This window comes from Prunus persica, chromosome G1 (assembly GCF_000346465.2).
Source record: "Prunus persica cultivar Lovell chromosome G1, Prunus_persica_NCBIv2, whole genome shotgun sequence".
NCBI classification, from domain to species: domain Eukaryota; kingdom Viridiplantae; phylum Streptophyta; class Magnoliopsida; order Rosales; family Rosaceae; genus Prunus; species Prunus persica.
In genome coordinates, this window is record NC_034009.1 from 2,232,130 (window position 1) to 2,247,416 (window position 15,287).

Genomic DNA, 15,287 nt, shown 5'->3' on the forward strand with positions numbered 1-15,287 from the left:
ATAATTTTTACACTTAAAGTACATCATGATATTTTACTGAAATATTGAACTTGAAGGATTTTTCTATAAAATGTAAAGTTATCATGAACCTATGCGAAAGACCCTTCTTTTTAATCTCATTTGCTTTATGGTTTTTTTTATGTACAAATTGATCACAAATACTCTCAAAAGGTTTTACGAGATTGGTGATAAGAAAGTTCAGTTCTTTGATCCAATTTATATTTCTCTTTTTCTTTCTGACAAAGATTATTTCATTTAAACCTATGAATACAATCATGTGTTATCTAATGTTTAATGACTTTTAAGAAAATTTTTCATACAAGAATGGTTTAAATACTTTAAATTATCTTAATTAACTGACTTAACTTATATTTGCATTTTTACCATGACTTGCAGTTCGAAAATAAAAAAGCTTGATGCTTCTGGAAGAAAGAGAGAGAAAAAAAAGGTGCCGACTTTAATCGGTTAATCCATATGATCAAAAGAAGGCGGGAAGAGTCGAAGAGTCGAAGACCCAAAACCCAAAATCAAGGTTTCTCCTTTACCGAGCGTGTAGAGAAAGCTTTCAGCCTGCAACAATGGAGACCCCGAGCCCCAAGCACACGTGCTTAAAGCTCCAACTCAAAGAAGCTCAACAACCCATCTACGTTAAGGGCACGTGGTTCGAGTCCCGCTTCGACCTCTCCATCACCGACGGCCTCAACGCTTGGATCTGCCACGCGTCGGAAGAACAAGTGAGAGACCGAGCGGCTCAGTGGGATCAGCCGGTCTCGGAGTACGTGGCGTTGGCCGAGCGCTACCTAGGGTTTCAGCACCCAGACTCCGCCTACGGCTTCGCCGATGCCGGCGACGGCCACAAAAGAGTAATTAAAATTAGGGATTTTATTTTGGGGAAAATTGTGTTTATAGTGTATTTGTGTGTGTGATTGTGTAATTGTTGTTTGTGCAGTTGTCATGGACTTTTGAGAAGGAAGGGACCAAGCTAGAATGGCGGTGGAAATGTCAGCCATCGCCTAATAGTAAGCAAACCACAGCAGCAGTATTGGATTTTCTCATGGATGCAAATGTTGGGCTAAGTGTAAATTTCCTCCTTTTTGTAAATTTTTTTATATATACTGAAGCAGTGTGTTTTATGAACATGAATGATATGACTTTCAAGTGCTCTATACTCTATGTATATTTTGTTGGAATCTACCCAATATGAACTCCCTCTTTGAATTTTTGAAATTTGGTAATCAAAGATAAGTTGTGGTTTATGTTTTGGAAGAATTTTGTGTTTCTGAAGGAATGCAGTTGGGTCAACTTTTTCATATAAATGCCTATGATGTTGTGTCCATTTGATGTTACTTACACCTGGTCCTGATGCATTGGGTTTATGGAGAAGCCGATGTTGCATTAGACTGATTTTTTTAGGCTTCCAAATTTGTTGCTTTGGATTGTCTAATTTGGTTGCTTGTCTAATTCATGTTAGTATATGAATGTGTGTATGTATAGGAAGAAGTTGTGAGAAAAACTCAATCATTTGAGAGATTGAAAGTGGAAGCTGAGAAGTGTCTAGCACAGAGTGAGAAGCTTACCAATGAGAAGATAGAATTTGAATCCGCTATTTATGCAAAGGTGCACCATAATATACCTCTATGATCTACTCATCGATATTGTTTTTTATCTTTATGTTCTCAAAATGTTTTTTTATTTTGTAAATGGAGCTTCAAACTTCTTTTGCCATATAATACAATTGACAATCATTGCACTCTAGAGTGTGGTGTTCCGCAGATGATATACCCTTGTGAGAGTTGGTTTTTCATATGAAGAATGACCTGCAATGGTTTGGAGTCTAATTTTTGATGTCTTCGTTTTTCAGATATTCTTTAGTTTTGAACTAATCAGCATGATCATTCGAAATGAGTATTAGATATTTGATTGACTTGATTGTTTTCATCCAACTCGATCATTTAATTGAGAATTATCTTTGTGCAAGTAATTCTTTTTCTTGAATGTCTTGACTGAATTTTCCTTAACTTCTTCTAGTTTCTTGGGGTCTTGAATTCAAAAAAAGCTAAACTAAGAGAGCTTCGAGATAAGATTTCAAAACAAGAAATTGCTGGAAAACTGCCAGAAGAAGAGGAAGCGAGTTCAGACCAAACTGAACCTTTTGTCAGCAGTGATGAGAAAAGTGAGGATGAATCTTTGAAAGATCTTCCAGTTACCTCCAAGGATGTTCCGAGGACTAGGTCTCGAGGTCGGGGTCGAAAGAGGGCAGCGGACAATTAGTGTCCCACTTTTCAATTCTAAATCTCAGCATGTTTATGCAAATACCCGATCCTAGGATCTTTGCTTACTTTTGTTTCTACATGTCTATTTTGTATCTTGTTGTAGATTTTTTTTTTTTTTTTTTTAAAGTGTTCAGGTTTTTAGAGGCATACAAACTTTTGTAACTTCTGTCATGAAATGAAGATGGGCATCTAGAAGATGTTTTTTTTCTTCTCCCTAGCTGTGAGCTGTTCCAAGTTTTATATAAGTTCAGTTTAACTCCCGGTTGCTAATTTGCATCAATATTAGCAACTGGAAAAGGCAAATATAGCCATTACATTGTACACTGTTGAATCTTATATCATTGAATTGAAGAATACTACAATACTTTCTTGTGTTGCACGGTATGGGTATGAGCATGAATACGTAACGATTCATCTCAAAGAAAATCGGGAAGTGATTCAAGAGCTCCTTCACATTGTGCATCCTACAAAGAACTTCGAGTAACATTGAAATGATTGCATCATTAGGTGCTAAATCCCTCTTACGCATTACTTAAACAAGCTCTATCGCTTTGCGAACCTTATTTTCTCGAAGAAAACTCTGAATTACAATATTAAATGTAATGGGTAAGCAACCCTTTGAAAAATTGAGAGGAAAGAGAGCACGGGGTGTTGGTTCTTCGAAATGCATTCTTTGCAGCAGAAAAAAAGTTGAAATCTTTGGCAGCATATGAAAGAGCTCTTGTTTCTCTTTAACGTATTTCATCATGCAACTGTCTAGCTTTTTTTTTCTTTCTTCGAAAGGTATGTAACTGTCTAGCTTTAATGTATATACCATCATATATACTTTTCCATTATCTAAGTCAGCCGTTACTTTTAGTTTCCTATAAATACATGTTCATTATTTGTATTGATTTCATTGCAGGTTTACTTCAGTTCTTTGATTCAATCTCCAAAATTGCTGGTTATGTGAAATCAGAAGAAAACAATGTCTACAACGAGGGAAGGAACGAAGAAACCAAAGACAACAATAGAGCCTAGAGTTATTTCATGGGAGGAGAGAAAAACCCTTGCAGACAAGGAGGCTGAGGTCCTGGAAAAACAAATAGAGGATCTGAAAACATGGGTACTATATTTCATTCATTTTCTATTGTCTGGTTTTTCTTCTGTATACATATTATAGATGTTCGATTTTCACTTGAGCATGTCATAAATCATTTGGACTATTGATCACGTTGATTCTTACACCGTGAAACCAATGCACGGTCAAAGGCGTTGAGAGATGTTACATTGGTAAAACACAATCTGTGACATTAAAAGACTTAACATATGCATTTTTTTTCATCTCATTTTGACAGACCAACATGATAGATGCCATGAATGAGGAGCAGTTGAAGGAATACTTAAAGAACAGACCAGATGAGTTGAAGACAGTGAAGATCCACAAGAGCAACTCTAAGCAAAGAGTAAAATCACATATGCTTTTTCTACATTTTTTAGTGTATGTTTGCTTTTGGTTTTAACAAGTGCTGTGTACTGATATTGCAGATCCAAAGGGAAAAGCCTAAATGCTCAACCTCTAATGGCATTATGGCTTCGGTTTGGAAGTTCCACAAGGAAGAGGAACATGAGTAGCAAAAACAATTGTTAGAATTTTAGGACATAAATGAATTGTGTAATTGTTTGTTTGAATCATAATTGTCGTTGGCTTGTTTATATACTACATAGAATTGAGAATTTCATCAAAATAATTTAATTGAAAACTACAAAACAAAGTCGGTATAGCTAAGCATGCGTATTGTGAAAGTAATCAGGCAACAAAAATTCCAATTTTAGTGTTTGAATTAAGGATAGACCCCAGTGACTAGCTAAATGTACTTACTTCTAAATCTCTTATATTCAATGGGGTGTTAGTTGGATTAGTTCATATATTTGTTGTACTCCAAGTGTGGTCGTGGGTTCGAGTCTCTATGGTATATGTGAGTTTCCCCATAGCCTTTCTTTGGGGGGGGGGGGGGGGGGGGGGGGGAGAGAAAAAAAATCTTATTTTTCTTCTCCAAGAAAAAAAGTTGGAAAAAGGCAAAAGGAAAAAATTTTTTTTTAAAAAACCAAAAGGAAAAAATGCCCCTTTTTTTTTTTTGGGTTTTTTAAGGAATCTTTTACTTTACCCGCTTTTTATTGAAAATGAAAGGGTTTTTCCTCTTTTTTGAAAAATTTTGATTTTTTCAAAAAGGGAAAATTTTTTTTTTTTGGGCTAAAACCAAATTTCATTGATTAAGAGTGTAACTCTCTCCCCTAAAAAAAAAAATTTTATCAAAAAAAAAGAGGAAAAGTGTCTTATATAGGCAAAGGGCCCGTGCATGCAAGCTAGCACGTGAGGCCCCAAACACCTTCTCAGTCAAAACTTTCCTCTCTCTCTCTCTCTCTCTCTCGGGTTTTTAATTATTTTTTTGGGGTTACCTCTCAGTTTTGATTTCTCAAGCGTAGCGCTAGCGCAGGGCCGACGCGTCCATCATCCTTCTTAACAAATCCAAATCATCACTAGTGAGAACTGGCTTTTGCTTTCTCTTGATTTTTGATTTGGGTTCTTCAGAAACAGCTCACTCTTTTGCTGAATTTGCGTTGATAATTTCTGCTGAGAAAGATATAGAAGCTCATCATTCTCTCCGTGCCCAACTGTTGACTCTGTGCCAACCTCTCATCACCGCCATAAAGCAAACGTTCGAACGCCGTCAAATGAGGCTGCCACCATAGCCACAAAGCAAGCCGCTGCTGGTAATTTCATTCTCTAATTTTTCAAGAATTTGTATGCTTGCTTAACTTGAAATGCTAGGTTTCAATAACAGAAATTTGGGTTTTTCTCATTTTTCATTGATCGGTTTTTAGTACCCTTCCTCTGTTTTTGCCTTTTTTCTTCAGCTTGCATCAACCCCTCTTCGTTTTTCTCAACGCATGCCTCAATTGAATTCTGCTGATATTTGAATCCATTGCTTTCTCGGCCACCAACGAGAACAAGAACTTCAATTTCCAACTTGGTCTGGATTCTTCTATTTAAATATACGTCCTTTGTTTTTAGTTTGCTCTTCTGTTTCAACTCGCGGTAAGTTGATGCTAGTTGCCTGTTGAAGTTTTTTGCAATGCAATGGTGCAAGTAAGGAAGAGTAATAAGCATTAATGATGTGAGTCAATATGACTTGAAAGTAAAGGAAGTAACTGTTTTGTGTGTAATATATACACAGCTTTGAGTCTGTGGAAACAATCCATGGCTGATAGGAAGATTAGAAAGGCATTTTATTCACAGCTCTAGTTGCTACCATTTATCTACAGTGATCAGTTCTTCCAACAATCCAAATGACATCTTTTATCAAAGTTTAATGCTGTTCAGCAGCGACATTTCAGCTCTTATCGAAACTTTTTCCTTCTTAAAAAGGGTTCAGTATCATTAGACCTTTCTTACTGAGTACAATGGATTGTATAATTTTCCATTTAACATCAGAACCCCACCATGTAAACCATTAATTTATAGTATGACATTATTGTGTTTCATCTTTGGAAAGTAACAGATCTTGCTATTCTTTTTGTGTTTGTCTGCAGGACACTGTTGTTTGACTGTATGTAGCTTGTCCAAATTCTTGGGAATTAGAAACAACAATGCTTGCTGGAGTGAAGTTCATACCTCGAGACCAGATTGATAAAGTAGAGTCTATCCTTCTTTTGTTTTGTTTTCTTATTTGTTCTTTCTAAAGAGTAGATTAATAGATTTTGCTATTGGTAACAGGATGAGAATTCCAGTACTCCTGCAAAACAGAAACAGAAACAGAAGAAGAGGTCAGGTAGTCATGATGATAAGCCTAGGAAGGGAAAGAGGAGTTCTCGATATAGTAGTTCAGATGGTGAAGATCTTGAGAGAATAAAGAAGGGGTCTAGAAAAAAGTGGTATTCGTCTGATGAGTATTCATCATCGTCATATTCTTCGGGCAATGAAAGTGAGGGAAATTCTGATTGTGATAGAAGAAAGAGTCAGAGTAAGAGAAAAGGAAAGAGAAGTAGTGAGGATATGTCCAAGGATGAGGTCAGCTATAGGTCAAAGAAGAGATCGAGTAGTGGTAAAAAAGCATATATATCAGAAGATCATTCTTCTTCTCCTTCTGATGGGGAAGACAGTGATAGTTATTCTGATAGGAAAGAAAGGCGCAAGAAGGGTAGTAGAAAATATGGAAAGAAAAAGAGTAAAAATAGGAGTCACGGAAGCCTTGAGGATGAAGAATTCTCTGGTAGGTTATCTATCCGATTTTTCTAAAAGGTTTTTTTTAATCTAATGATATGATGTTGATCACATTCATGCTCCATTCCTTCATATAGATGGTGGTAGAGGAACTAGTCCTTCGAAAGATGGAGAAATTGCAAGGAAGGAAATTGGCTTAGAGTGGATGCTTAGACCTGAAGGAAAAACAGATAGAACACCTACAGTGATTGTTGAGGAGCAACCAAAGGAAACTCTGGTTGAGGAGGTACGCTTTCACCTTGTAAATCATGCATCTAACCTTTATAGTTGTAGTAGTGTTACAAATGGGCTGCTAAGTTTCTATTATTTAGCCAACATAGTCCTGTTTGTTTGGTTGGTAGTGGTCAGCAATGAGATGGCAGAGGAAAAGGTTGAGTAACCCAATTAATTGGGTGCAGATCAGCCATGACTGTTGTCCTTAACAAAGTGGTCATGTGCCACTGACATGATCACTTTTGTTAAGAAATTTAAACAGAAGTTATTATTTGGACTAACTAAACAGAAGATTGTTAGTTTAGGAGGTTAAGTGTCACATGTTATACAGTTCAAGGACTAAAATGAGACATGGGTTAAAACTCAGAGATTAGTGAAATTTACAACCCCCCCCCAAAAAAAAGAACAAGTTATCTTATTCTAAAAATAACAGGTGGTTTGTGATTCTTTTAGTTGAGACAATATATATTTGTTTTAGAAGAGAGAAACTAAATCTTTAGCTACTCATTTTGGTTGCTGTGAAAGGTTTTGTTTATGAAATTGTTTTTGTGTAGTTGTGTTATTCTGGATTTTAGTGCTGCCAGCATATAATATGTTTCTCTTCTAGCTTCTGCTCCAATGGTGGCTTAAATTGCATCACTTGGGATTTTTTTTGGGTCCAATATTATGCTTCCCTGCCTTTCATTTTCTTACAATTATATGGTTGTTTACTAACTGCACTTTATCTTCCCTGTCTGTTAGATAAAGAAGGTCAATCCCAGGGAATTAAATCCGTATTTCAAGGATGATGGAAGTGGTTATCCAGAAGATACAGATGAACCGAAAGCTGGTGCGGACCAACTTTTGTCTTCCTCTGTTGTTGGGGATGGAGGTGCAAGTTGGAGACTTAAAGCACTGAAGCGTGCGAAAGAGCAAGCAACTCGAGAAGGACGACGGCTCCAGGAGGTATGCTACCTTAGCTTTCTAGGTCTTAGCAAGCATCGCAAGTTCACTGCCTACCTTGTTTCTTTTTTTTTTTTTGGGTCTGAACCTTGTCTTTTTTAATGCATTGGAATTATACAGGTTGTTGGGGAGCGTTGGGGCTCTCTTGGTCAACTAACAGTCTCTGCGGCATCTAATAAAGCTGCCCAATCTCGTGCTCATCTGCATGCCATAAAAAGTAGAAAGAAAGGGCTGAGTGAGGATAACCAAGTAAGTTCCAACAATCAAAGTGACATGGATAGTAAAAAGGTATATGGGGGCTCTCTATTTAAAAAAAAATGCTTAACTGTGAAATTGAACTGAAATTTATCGGCATTGTTTTTTAGTTAAAAAATAATTTTTTTTCATTTTTCTGACATGCTAGTTGGATGTGGTTACTAGGACACTAGTCGGCACTACCTGAAGGATGTATCTCTCGGACATCCTAAAATGAGGGAGCCTAAAGTTCGAGATTCGTTATCCTGGAAAAAGCAAAAGAGTCGAGATGTTTCTACTAAGGACTCTGGTCTTATAGCGGAGGCAGTGTCTAGCTTAAATACGTTTTCCAACGATGGAAGCTTCATGTCTGAGGTTCTTGGTAAGCGGATTGATGATTTTAGTAGTCCTGTTTACGAAAATGTAGCAGACACTAGCAAACCTAGTGAAGTTAGTGCTGCATTTAAGGGTGAACTGAGTGCGAACCAGTTGGCAGCTAAGGCTTTTCAACTTCGTTTGAAAGGAAAGCATGAAGAAGCTGAGGAACTTCTGGTAAGAAACATGGCAATTACTCTCTCTCTCCCTCTCTTGATGGAGGGATATATCATGTGATTTGGCTTTATATCTTATAGCTAATATTTTAGTAGGTTGTATTAACCATACTCTGTCATGAGCAACAATTAAAATTTGATTGAAGTCTATTTACTCCCCAGTTTCTTGAGCAACTTAGGATAGAAGCCTTCCAACTTCTGATGCAGTGCAGTTATATAAAGCTAATATTTTAGGAGGTTGTATTAACCATACTCTGTCATGAGCAACAATTAAAATTTGATTAAAGTCTGTTTACACCCAGTTTCTGGAGCAACTTAGGATAGAAGCCTTCCAACTTCTGGTGCAGTGGATTTGACCCTTCTGCAGTTAAGGCTATTTAGGTTCTTAGTTTTGCTTCCCTTTGTTCACTGGTTCCTTCTTCAACTTTTCAAAATCCTTACATCATTGATGTGCTTGGATTGCACCCCTGCTGCTTTTGTATGCATCAAATTAATTTGTAAAGAAAGAGATAGCTATATTTACTTGTTTTGGGATAATTCATACTTTTCTTACGATTATTTATGTGAACGCACTTCTCTAACAAACTCATAGGATGTGGACAATAATCATTTATGGGGTCATGATCTTTTATTTTCTTCCTTCGTTTTTTCAGTTATTAACTGACTTTTTTTTTGTTAATAGAAAGAAGTAGAAAACATAAAGGCAAAGCAGGCTGATGGAGATAATTCAATTAGACCACAAAATGAAAGGAGCACAAGCAGGTAATGTTCAATAATTTTATTCTTGATTCTTTTTGCCTTTTATTTGTTTATTCTAATGCTCTTGTGCCGTAAATAAGGTGCAATTGTGTAAGAATTCATTAAGTTATAAAGAGGAACAGTGGAGCAAAGTAAGTATTTCTAACAGTGAACATGGATCAACTCTTTCGGTTCTTTTTGCAGTCCCTGAAAAGGAGTCTTCATTTCTTGTTTTATTCCAGTGTGCTTTATCATTTCTGTAAACAAACTACAATTTTAAGTATCATTAAAAGGAACTGGTGCAATGTAGCATTTGTGACATAAAACATCATAAAACATGGGCCAACTCTTAGAGGTTTGCTTTGCAGTTCCTGAAAAGGATTGTTCTTGTTTGTTTTTTCCTGTGCACTTTACCATTTCAGTGATTTGTTTATTTTTCACATATACTAGTAATTGTAATTATTGGTTGGAATTTTTGTTCTGATCACTAATCAGATAGCCTTTTATCTAGATATGTTAAGCAGGATGTGTCCCTTCGGCAGAAGAAAAAGGAGGATGATGCCGATATGCATCTAGCTCAAAGGATAATGCAGAACAAAAAATACAGTATATCTGGCCAGGCAGATGATGAATATGACTATGATGATGATGGTCCAAGCAGAAAGTCTAGGAAGAAACGGGGAAGTGATGATCATAAGGTCACCCAGAAGAACAGTTTTGCAAATCGTTTCTCCACTCAGCAAGAGCGTTGCCTCTTTTGCTTTGAGAATCCAAGCAGGCCGGCACATCTTGTTGTGGCAATTGCAAATTTCTCATATTTGATGTTGCCAAAGCAGCAGCCTGTTGCACCTGGTCATTGTTGCATTTTACCGATGCAGGTGAGCTTAATTAGTACTGGATTATAACTTTGAACTGGCTGTTTATAAAATTGTGAGCGGGTGTCATTTCTCAGAAGTAGAGACCCTAGGGATGTTTATATTTTAATTTTGTACTGGATTTGTCTATATTCTTTGGAAAGGATGGTGAACCTTTTTCAGATTTATGTGAAACATCTAAGTTGATTTGATTACTTGGGGATGCAATCTTAGTTCACTCTTTCTCTAATATTTTAAATGCTTTGTTATTATGTATTTGATTCCGATCTATATAATTCTCCACAGCATGTGCCATCCACAAGAGCTGTTGATGACGACGTGTGGCAAGAAATTCGAAATTTCAAGAAATGCCTGATTATGATGTTTGCAAAGCAAGAGAAGGAAGTAGTGTTTCTTGAAACTGTGATGGGGTTGGCTCAACAACGCCGTCACTGTATAGTTGAGTGCATTCCTTTGCCCCATGAAATTGCGAAGGAGGCTCCTCTGTATTTTAAAAAGGTAAGGATATGTTCTTATTTTTCTTTAAAATGCATTGATTTCTGCTGCTCGTTTGAAATGCTTTTACTTATTTTTCTGGAAAACTTGTATGATTTATTCCCTTATTTTCTTGAATATTAAGAATCAAGTGACATTATTCTCTATCAAAAAATCTGTCATGGTAAATTTAGATACATAGACGTGTGCATGTCCAGCTTATAGATTTTGTCATACATGATACACAGAGACTAAAATGTTATATACATTTTAGTCTATATTGTTGAATTCACATTCTAACTTTAATTTTTCTGCACCTTGAAAAAAAAAAAATCTCAGGCAATTGATGAAGCTGAAGATGAGTGGAGCCAACACAATGCAAAAAAACTTATCGACACAAGCGTGAAGGGATTACGGGGCTCAATTCCAGAGCACTTTCCTTATTTCCATGTTGAGTTTGGTTTAAATAAGGGGTTTGTCCATGTGATTGATGATGAAACACAGTTCAATAGCAATCTTGGGCTGAATGTTATCAGAGGCATGCTACAATTGCCTGAGGAAGACATGTACCGGCGCCGAAGATACGAGACAGTGGAGGCACAAAAGCAAGCAGTTCAGAGCTTTGATCAAGATTGGGCGCCTTTTGACTGGACAAAACAACTTCACGAATCCTAAAACCAATTTTTTTTTTTTTTTTTTTTTTGCGTTATTGTAGATATAGAGTATGGGATGACAAGGTTACTTGGAGTTTTTCACCTGAACACTTGTAATGTACTTGTAGCCATTTGGGCCATAGGTATACTTCTGCCTTAGTGTAATTCATCCTCGTAAAATATTTTAGAGAAATTTTATTGGATCCAAATTGGCTTGGAATTGTTTTGTTTTTGCATTTTTTCCAATTAATTTGCTATATTTGGTAAATGGGTCAAATTATAAAGGAAAAACTAGAAAGTCATTTTTGGTTCATGTAGTTTACCAATTTGGTTCTTGTAGTTTCACTTACGTAAATTTTGTCTTTATTTTAAATCCCTCGCAATTCAAGGACACGTTACAAATTCTATTAAATTCCCTCTAATTTTGTCCACAATACCTCTTCATGTCAGCAACGCATGCTTTTCTCAGAATTGAATGGAAATTTGGACGGAAATTTGGACTTGCTAGATATCTATAAGGGTTTGATTGTTAGAATTAAAATCACATGGACAAAAGTGAAAATTCAACAAACTATAAGGACCAAAAGTGATGTTTGCCAATTGTAAAAATAACCATTGAGCACCCGAAGGCCCAAAGGGTTTTTTTTTTTTGTCGAAAAGGCCCAATAGCTTTTAAAACCATATAAAGGTCTTTGACTTTGACTAGGGTTTTTCTTTTCACTGTTGATTTCCGTGGAGAGTACGCAGGCACAGAGAGAGAGAGAGCGAGAGACACGTGGTGCATTATTGTGCCTATAAATATCAACATAACATCATCATTCATCACCCGTGCCTTAGCCCTAGCCAAAGATAGACAGAGCCGTACACTCATCTTCAGCTTACAGTGGCGGTACCTTCATCTTTTGCCTTCAAATGGAATAGGGTATTTGAAGGCTCAAAATCAATCAATCAATCAAAGGGTTCATTCCATTTTTTTATACAATGAAATCACGGTCGAGAAAAGAACAGAAGATTCTTTCTATCTCTCTCTCTCTACTCTCTGCCGTGTTTCCTTGTATAAAGAGATGTACTGGACCCGTTCAATCACTTTCGTTTAACATGTACATGGAAGACAGTGCGTTTCTTCTATGAGCAACGAAGTAGATCTAATTCCTTTTGATTTGACAGATTGGATCTGATCTCACTGACGTTATTAACTATGTTTTTGTTCCTTACCCAATATAGTTGTGTTCTTGTTGTTTTTGTTGATGTTAGATAATTTGCAGTTACCCAGATGGATGCACATATTAGGTATGCTGTTTTTGTTGCTGCAATGGCAGTGCAGAAGCAAGCAAGGAAAAAAAGAAGAAGGGGTTTTATGCTTTTTGATCTATTGGTCATGAACCTAATGTTTGATTGTTAATATTTGTTGCCTCAAGTTTCACTGGATTTCTGGAATTGGTGGTAGAGCTTCGGTTTTATGAAACATCCTTTCAATCAGTAAGAATGAAAAGTTCTCAGATTTTCTAAGTTCTTTTTTGTTTTTTTGGACGAAGATTTTCCAAGCTCTTTGATTGTTATAAAGTAACATTCTTTCTATAAGTTTTGAACTTCAATTATATCAGGAAATGTTTTGGGATTTGAAAACAAATCCAACACTCATTTATAGAGAGAAAATAACTGTGTTCGAATTATTGGGGTGCTAAGTTGGGCAAAAATAAGAAAAAACCGAGTATAGCCGGGCGGCTCTACTTTTTAAAAAAATTTAAAAACCGGGTATAGCGGCGCGGCTATACTATTTATATAAAAAAGGACTCGCCTTGAGATTAGGCATCGACATCTACGTGTCAGAATAAGTATAGCCGAACGGGTATAGCCGAGCGGCTATATCCAGTAGTATTGAAATACGTATAGCCGGCCGGTTATTTTCTTTTCTTTTTTTAGTATAAGCGATAGTCTAAACTATAAGAGATGGTGGATTTCTCACACACACTACTATAATGTCATAGAGGTTCGAACTTGCTACCATTAATCTGCAAGACTACCCTAAACCCTAAATATAGGATGCCTCTCCATGACCATGCCCATAATACTTCTCCACCTCTCTCTCATGTTGAGTGCCAATTATTTAGAGACGTAAAAATAGAACTTTAAAAATAAGAACTTACCGGTAATATTCATCAATTCTAACAAATGTATAATTTGTTTATTTATTTATTTATTTTATAATTATGACAAAAGTATTACAAATTATGATAACATCAAACTTTTGGTGGACACCTCAGTGTCTAACACTCGATTAATTGTATCACAAAACATAAATAATAGGATTAAAAATTGTTAAAAGACTTCCTTCCCAAGAAAATGCTGACATGGCAAATAACTGTATTATCTTAACCAACCTAACTAATTCCAATTACAAAGAAACCCTCACAAACGATCAAAGATTCTTCCAAGTATCAAAGATAACTGTATTATCTTAACCAACCTAACTAATTACATGCAATAACTTCGCTTTCAGCCCCCAACTCTTGAATGTTAAAAGGCCAAAAGCCACACTCACCGCTTCATCAACCTTCCACAAGATTTCTGCTTAAACCCCTATTTTTCTTTTTCTCTTCATAACCCATCAATCTCCTCCAACAAAACCCACTTCCCAGAATTCAGAAAAACCCAATTCAGTTCATCAAGATCTCTGCTTTTTTTTTTTGCTTCTCCAATGTCGACTTCTTCTTCTCACCAAGAAAACCCTGAACCCAAGAAAGTCCAATTCCCATTGGACTCAACTGCGTACCAAATCCTCGATGAAATTGGCTTCGGCGTCAGCGCTGTTGTTTACAAAGCCATCTGTTTGCCGATGAACAACACAATCGTGGCAATCAAGTCCATCGATCTCGATCAATCCCGGGCCGATTTCGACAACATTCTAAGTGAAACCAAGACGCTCTCTCTTCTTTCACACCCCAATATCCTCAGCGCCTATTGTTCTTTCACTGTGGACCGTCATCTTTGGGTCGTCATGCCGTTCATGTCCGCCGGGTCTCTCCAATCCATAATCTCCTCTGCTTTCCCTGACGGCCTACCTGAGCCCTGCATTGCCGTCGTCCTCAGGGAGACACTGAACGCCATGTCGTACCTTCATGACCAAGGGCACCTTCACAGAGACATCAAGGCTGGTAATATCTTGATTGACTTCAATGGGTGGGTTAAAGTTGCAGACTTTGGGGTTTCTGCATCTGTTTCTGAGGCCAATTTGAGTGGAGAGTCTTCGATTCGGTTAAACGACGTTGCTGGGACGCCTTATTGGATAGCGCCTGAGGTGATACACTCGCACAACGGCTACGGATGCAAGGCGGATGTATGGTCTTTTGGTATCACAGCTCTGGAATTGGCTCATGGGGGGCCTCCTCTGTCTGACTTGCCTCCTTCAAAGTCTCTGCTTTTGAAGATCATGAAGAGGTTCCGCTTTTCGGATTATGAAAATCATCAGGACAAGAATTACAAGAGCAAGAAGTTCTCTAAGGCCTTTAAGGACTTGGTGGGTTGTTGTCTTGATCAAGACCCGAACAAGAGGCCCACTGCGGAGAGGTTGCTGAGGCACTCGTTTTTCAAGAATTGCAAGGGCTTGGATTTTCTGGTAAAGAATGTGCTTCTGGGTTTGCCCAGCGTTGAGGAAAGGTTCAAGAAAACCCGGGGTTTGGGTGGGCTGATGAAGGAGAAGGGTATTAATGCTGAGCATGGTGAGGATGAAGAGGAAGATGATGAAGGTAGCTCAGCGAGGCAGAGGGCTAAGCACAGAAGGATTAGTAGTGGGTGGAATTTCAATGAGGATGAGTTTGTTCTCGACCCTGTGTTCCCAGTTGAGCCTGAAGACGATTCTGCTGTGAAAATGGTTCGGTTTGGTGGAGAAACCATCATCCAGGATAGGGGAGGTGAGTGGAGTGAGTCGAATCCGAGTTCACCGGGTCGGGTTGGGGAGGAGGCCAAGAGTGAGAATGTGGGTGTGATAGGAGCTGAGAGGGAAGCAATGGCGGTGGGTGAGCATATGAGAATTGTGGGCTATACAGGGGATTGTTGGGTGGTGTTGGTGT

The 15,287-nt window shown here is 37.5% G+C and overlaps 4 protein-coding genes across 7 annotated transcripts in view; all 4 read left to right on the forward strand.

Annotated features, from left to right (window-relative positions):
* LOC18789396 (DNA repair protein XRCC4) lies at positions 383–2,485 on the forward strand. 2 transcript variants are annotated; one of them, XM_020556026.1, is made up of 4 exons: positions 383–863; positions 950–1,078; positions 1,495–1,617; positions 2,029–2,485. In XM_020556026.1, the coding sequence occupies exons 1-4, from the start codon at positions 579–581 to the stop codon at positions 2,269–2,271; spliced, it is 780 nt and encodes a 259-aa protein (XP_020411615.1). In that variant the 5' UTR covers positions 383–578; the 3' UTR covers positions 2,272–2,485. The 2 variants fall into 2 exon arrangements, with proteins under 2 accessions (XP_020411615.1, XP_020411616.1); XM_020556027.1 differs by lacking the exon at positions 1,495–1,617 and having other exon boundaries at positions 407–863.
* LOC18792451 lies at positions 3,078–4,106 on the forward strand. Its single transcript, XM_007227157.2, has 3 exons — positions 3,078–3,378; positions 3,611–3,718; positions 3,801–4,106. Exons 1-3 carry the CDS (start codon positions 3,241–3,243, stop codon positions 3,885–3,887), a joined length of 333 nt encoding a protein of 110 aa, XP_007227219.1. The 5' UTR covers positions 3,078–3,240; the 3' UTR covers positions 3,888–4,106.
* On the forward strand, positions 4,697–11,485 carry LOC18793561 (CWF19-like protein 2). Of its 3 annotated transcripts, XM_020568077.1 has the most exons (12): positions 4,697–5,027; positions 5,172–5,287; positions 5,847–5,948; positions 6,031–6,526; positions 6,615–6,763; positions 7,492–7,695; positions 7,813–7,980; positions 8,113–8,478; positions 9,160–9,239; positions 9,727–10,093; positions 10,376–10,588; positions 10,904–11,245. In XM_020568077.1, the coding sequence occupies exons 3-12, from the start codon at positions 5,904–5,906 to the stop codon at positions 11,237–11,239; spliced, it is 2,424 nt and encodes an 807-aa protein (XP_020423666.1). In that variant the 5' UTR covers positions 4,697–5,027; positions 5,172–5,287; positions 5,847–5,903; the 3' UTR covers positions 11,240–11,245. The 3 variants fall into 3 exon arrangements, with proteins under 3 accessions (XP_020423666.1, XP_020423663.1, XP_020423672.1); XM_020568074.1 differs by lacking the exon at positions 5,172–5,287 and having other exon boundaries at positions 10,904–11,485; XM_020568083.1 differs by lacking the exon at positions 5,172–5,287 and having other exon boundaries at positions 7,813–7,941.
* LOC18794018 (serine/threonine-protein kinase BLUS1) overlaps positions 13,396–15,287 on the forward strand; it is a 2,537-nt gene continuing 645 nt past the window's right edge. Inside the window, exon 1 of the mRNA XM_007227625.2 lies at positions 13,396–15,229. Coding sequence (XP_007227687.2) covers positions 13,916–15,229 — 1,314 coding nt within the window. The 5' untranslated portion in view covers positions 13,396–13,915. The remainder of the gene's footprint in view (positions 15,230–15,287) is intronic.

Bases quoted from the DNA above. Each gene is read 5' to 3' on its own strand.
- LOC18789396 (XM_020556026.1), top strand. From the start codon at position 579: ATGGAGACCCCGAGCCCCAAGCACACGTGCTTAAAGCTCCAACTCAAA. The intron at 1,079-1,494 runs GTAAATTTCCTC...GTGTATGTATAG, and splicing joins ATGCAAATGTTGGGCTAAGT to GAAGAAGTTGTGAGAAAAAC. The intron at 1,618-2,028 runs GTGCACCATAAT...AACTTCTTCTAG, and splicing joins AATCCGCTATTTATGCAAAG to TTTCTTGGGGTCTTGAATTC.
- LOC18792451 (XM_007227157.2), top strand. From the start codon at position 3,241: ATGTCTACAACGAGGGAAGGAACGAAGAAACCAAAGACAACAATAGAG. The intron at 3,379-3,610 runs GTACTATATTTC...TCATTTTGACAG, and splicing joins TAGAGGATCTGAAAACATGG to ACCAACATGATAGATGCCAT. The intron at 3,719-3,800 runs GTAAAATCACAT...CTGATATTGCAG, and splicing joins AGAGCAACTCTAAGCAAAGA to ATCCAAAGGGAAAAGCCTAA.
- LOC18793561 (XM_020568074.1), top strand. From the start codon at position 5,904: ATGCTTGCTGGAGTGAAGTTCATACCTCGAGACCAGATTGATAAA. The intron at 6,764-7,491 runs GTACGCTTTCAC...CCTGTCTGTTAG, and splicing joins AGGAAACTCTGGTTGAGGAG to ATAAAGAAGGTCAATCCCAG. The intron at 10,094-10,375 runs GTGAGCTTAATT...AATTCTCCACAG, and splicing joins GTTGCATTTTACCGATGCAG to CATGTGCCATCCACAAGAGC.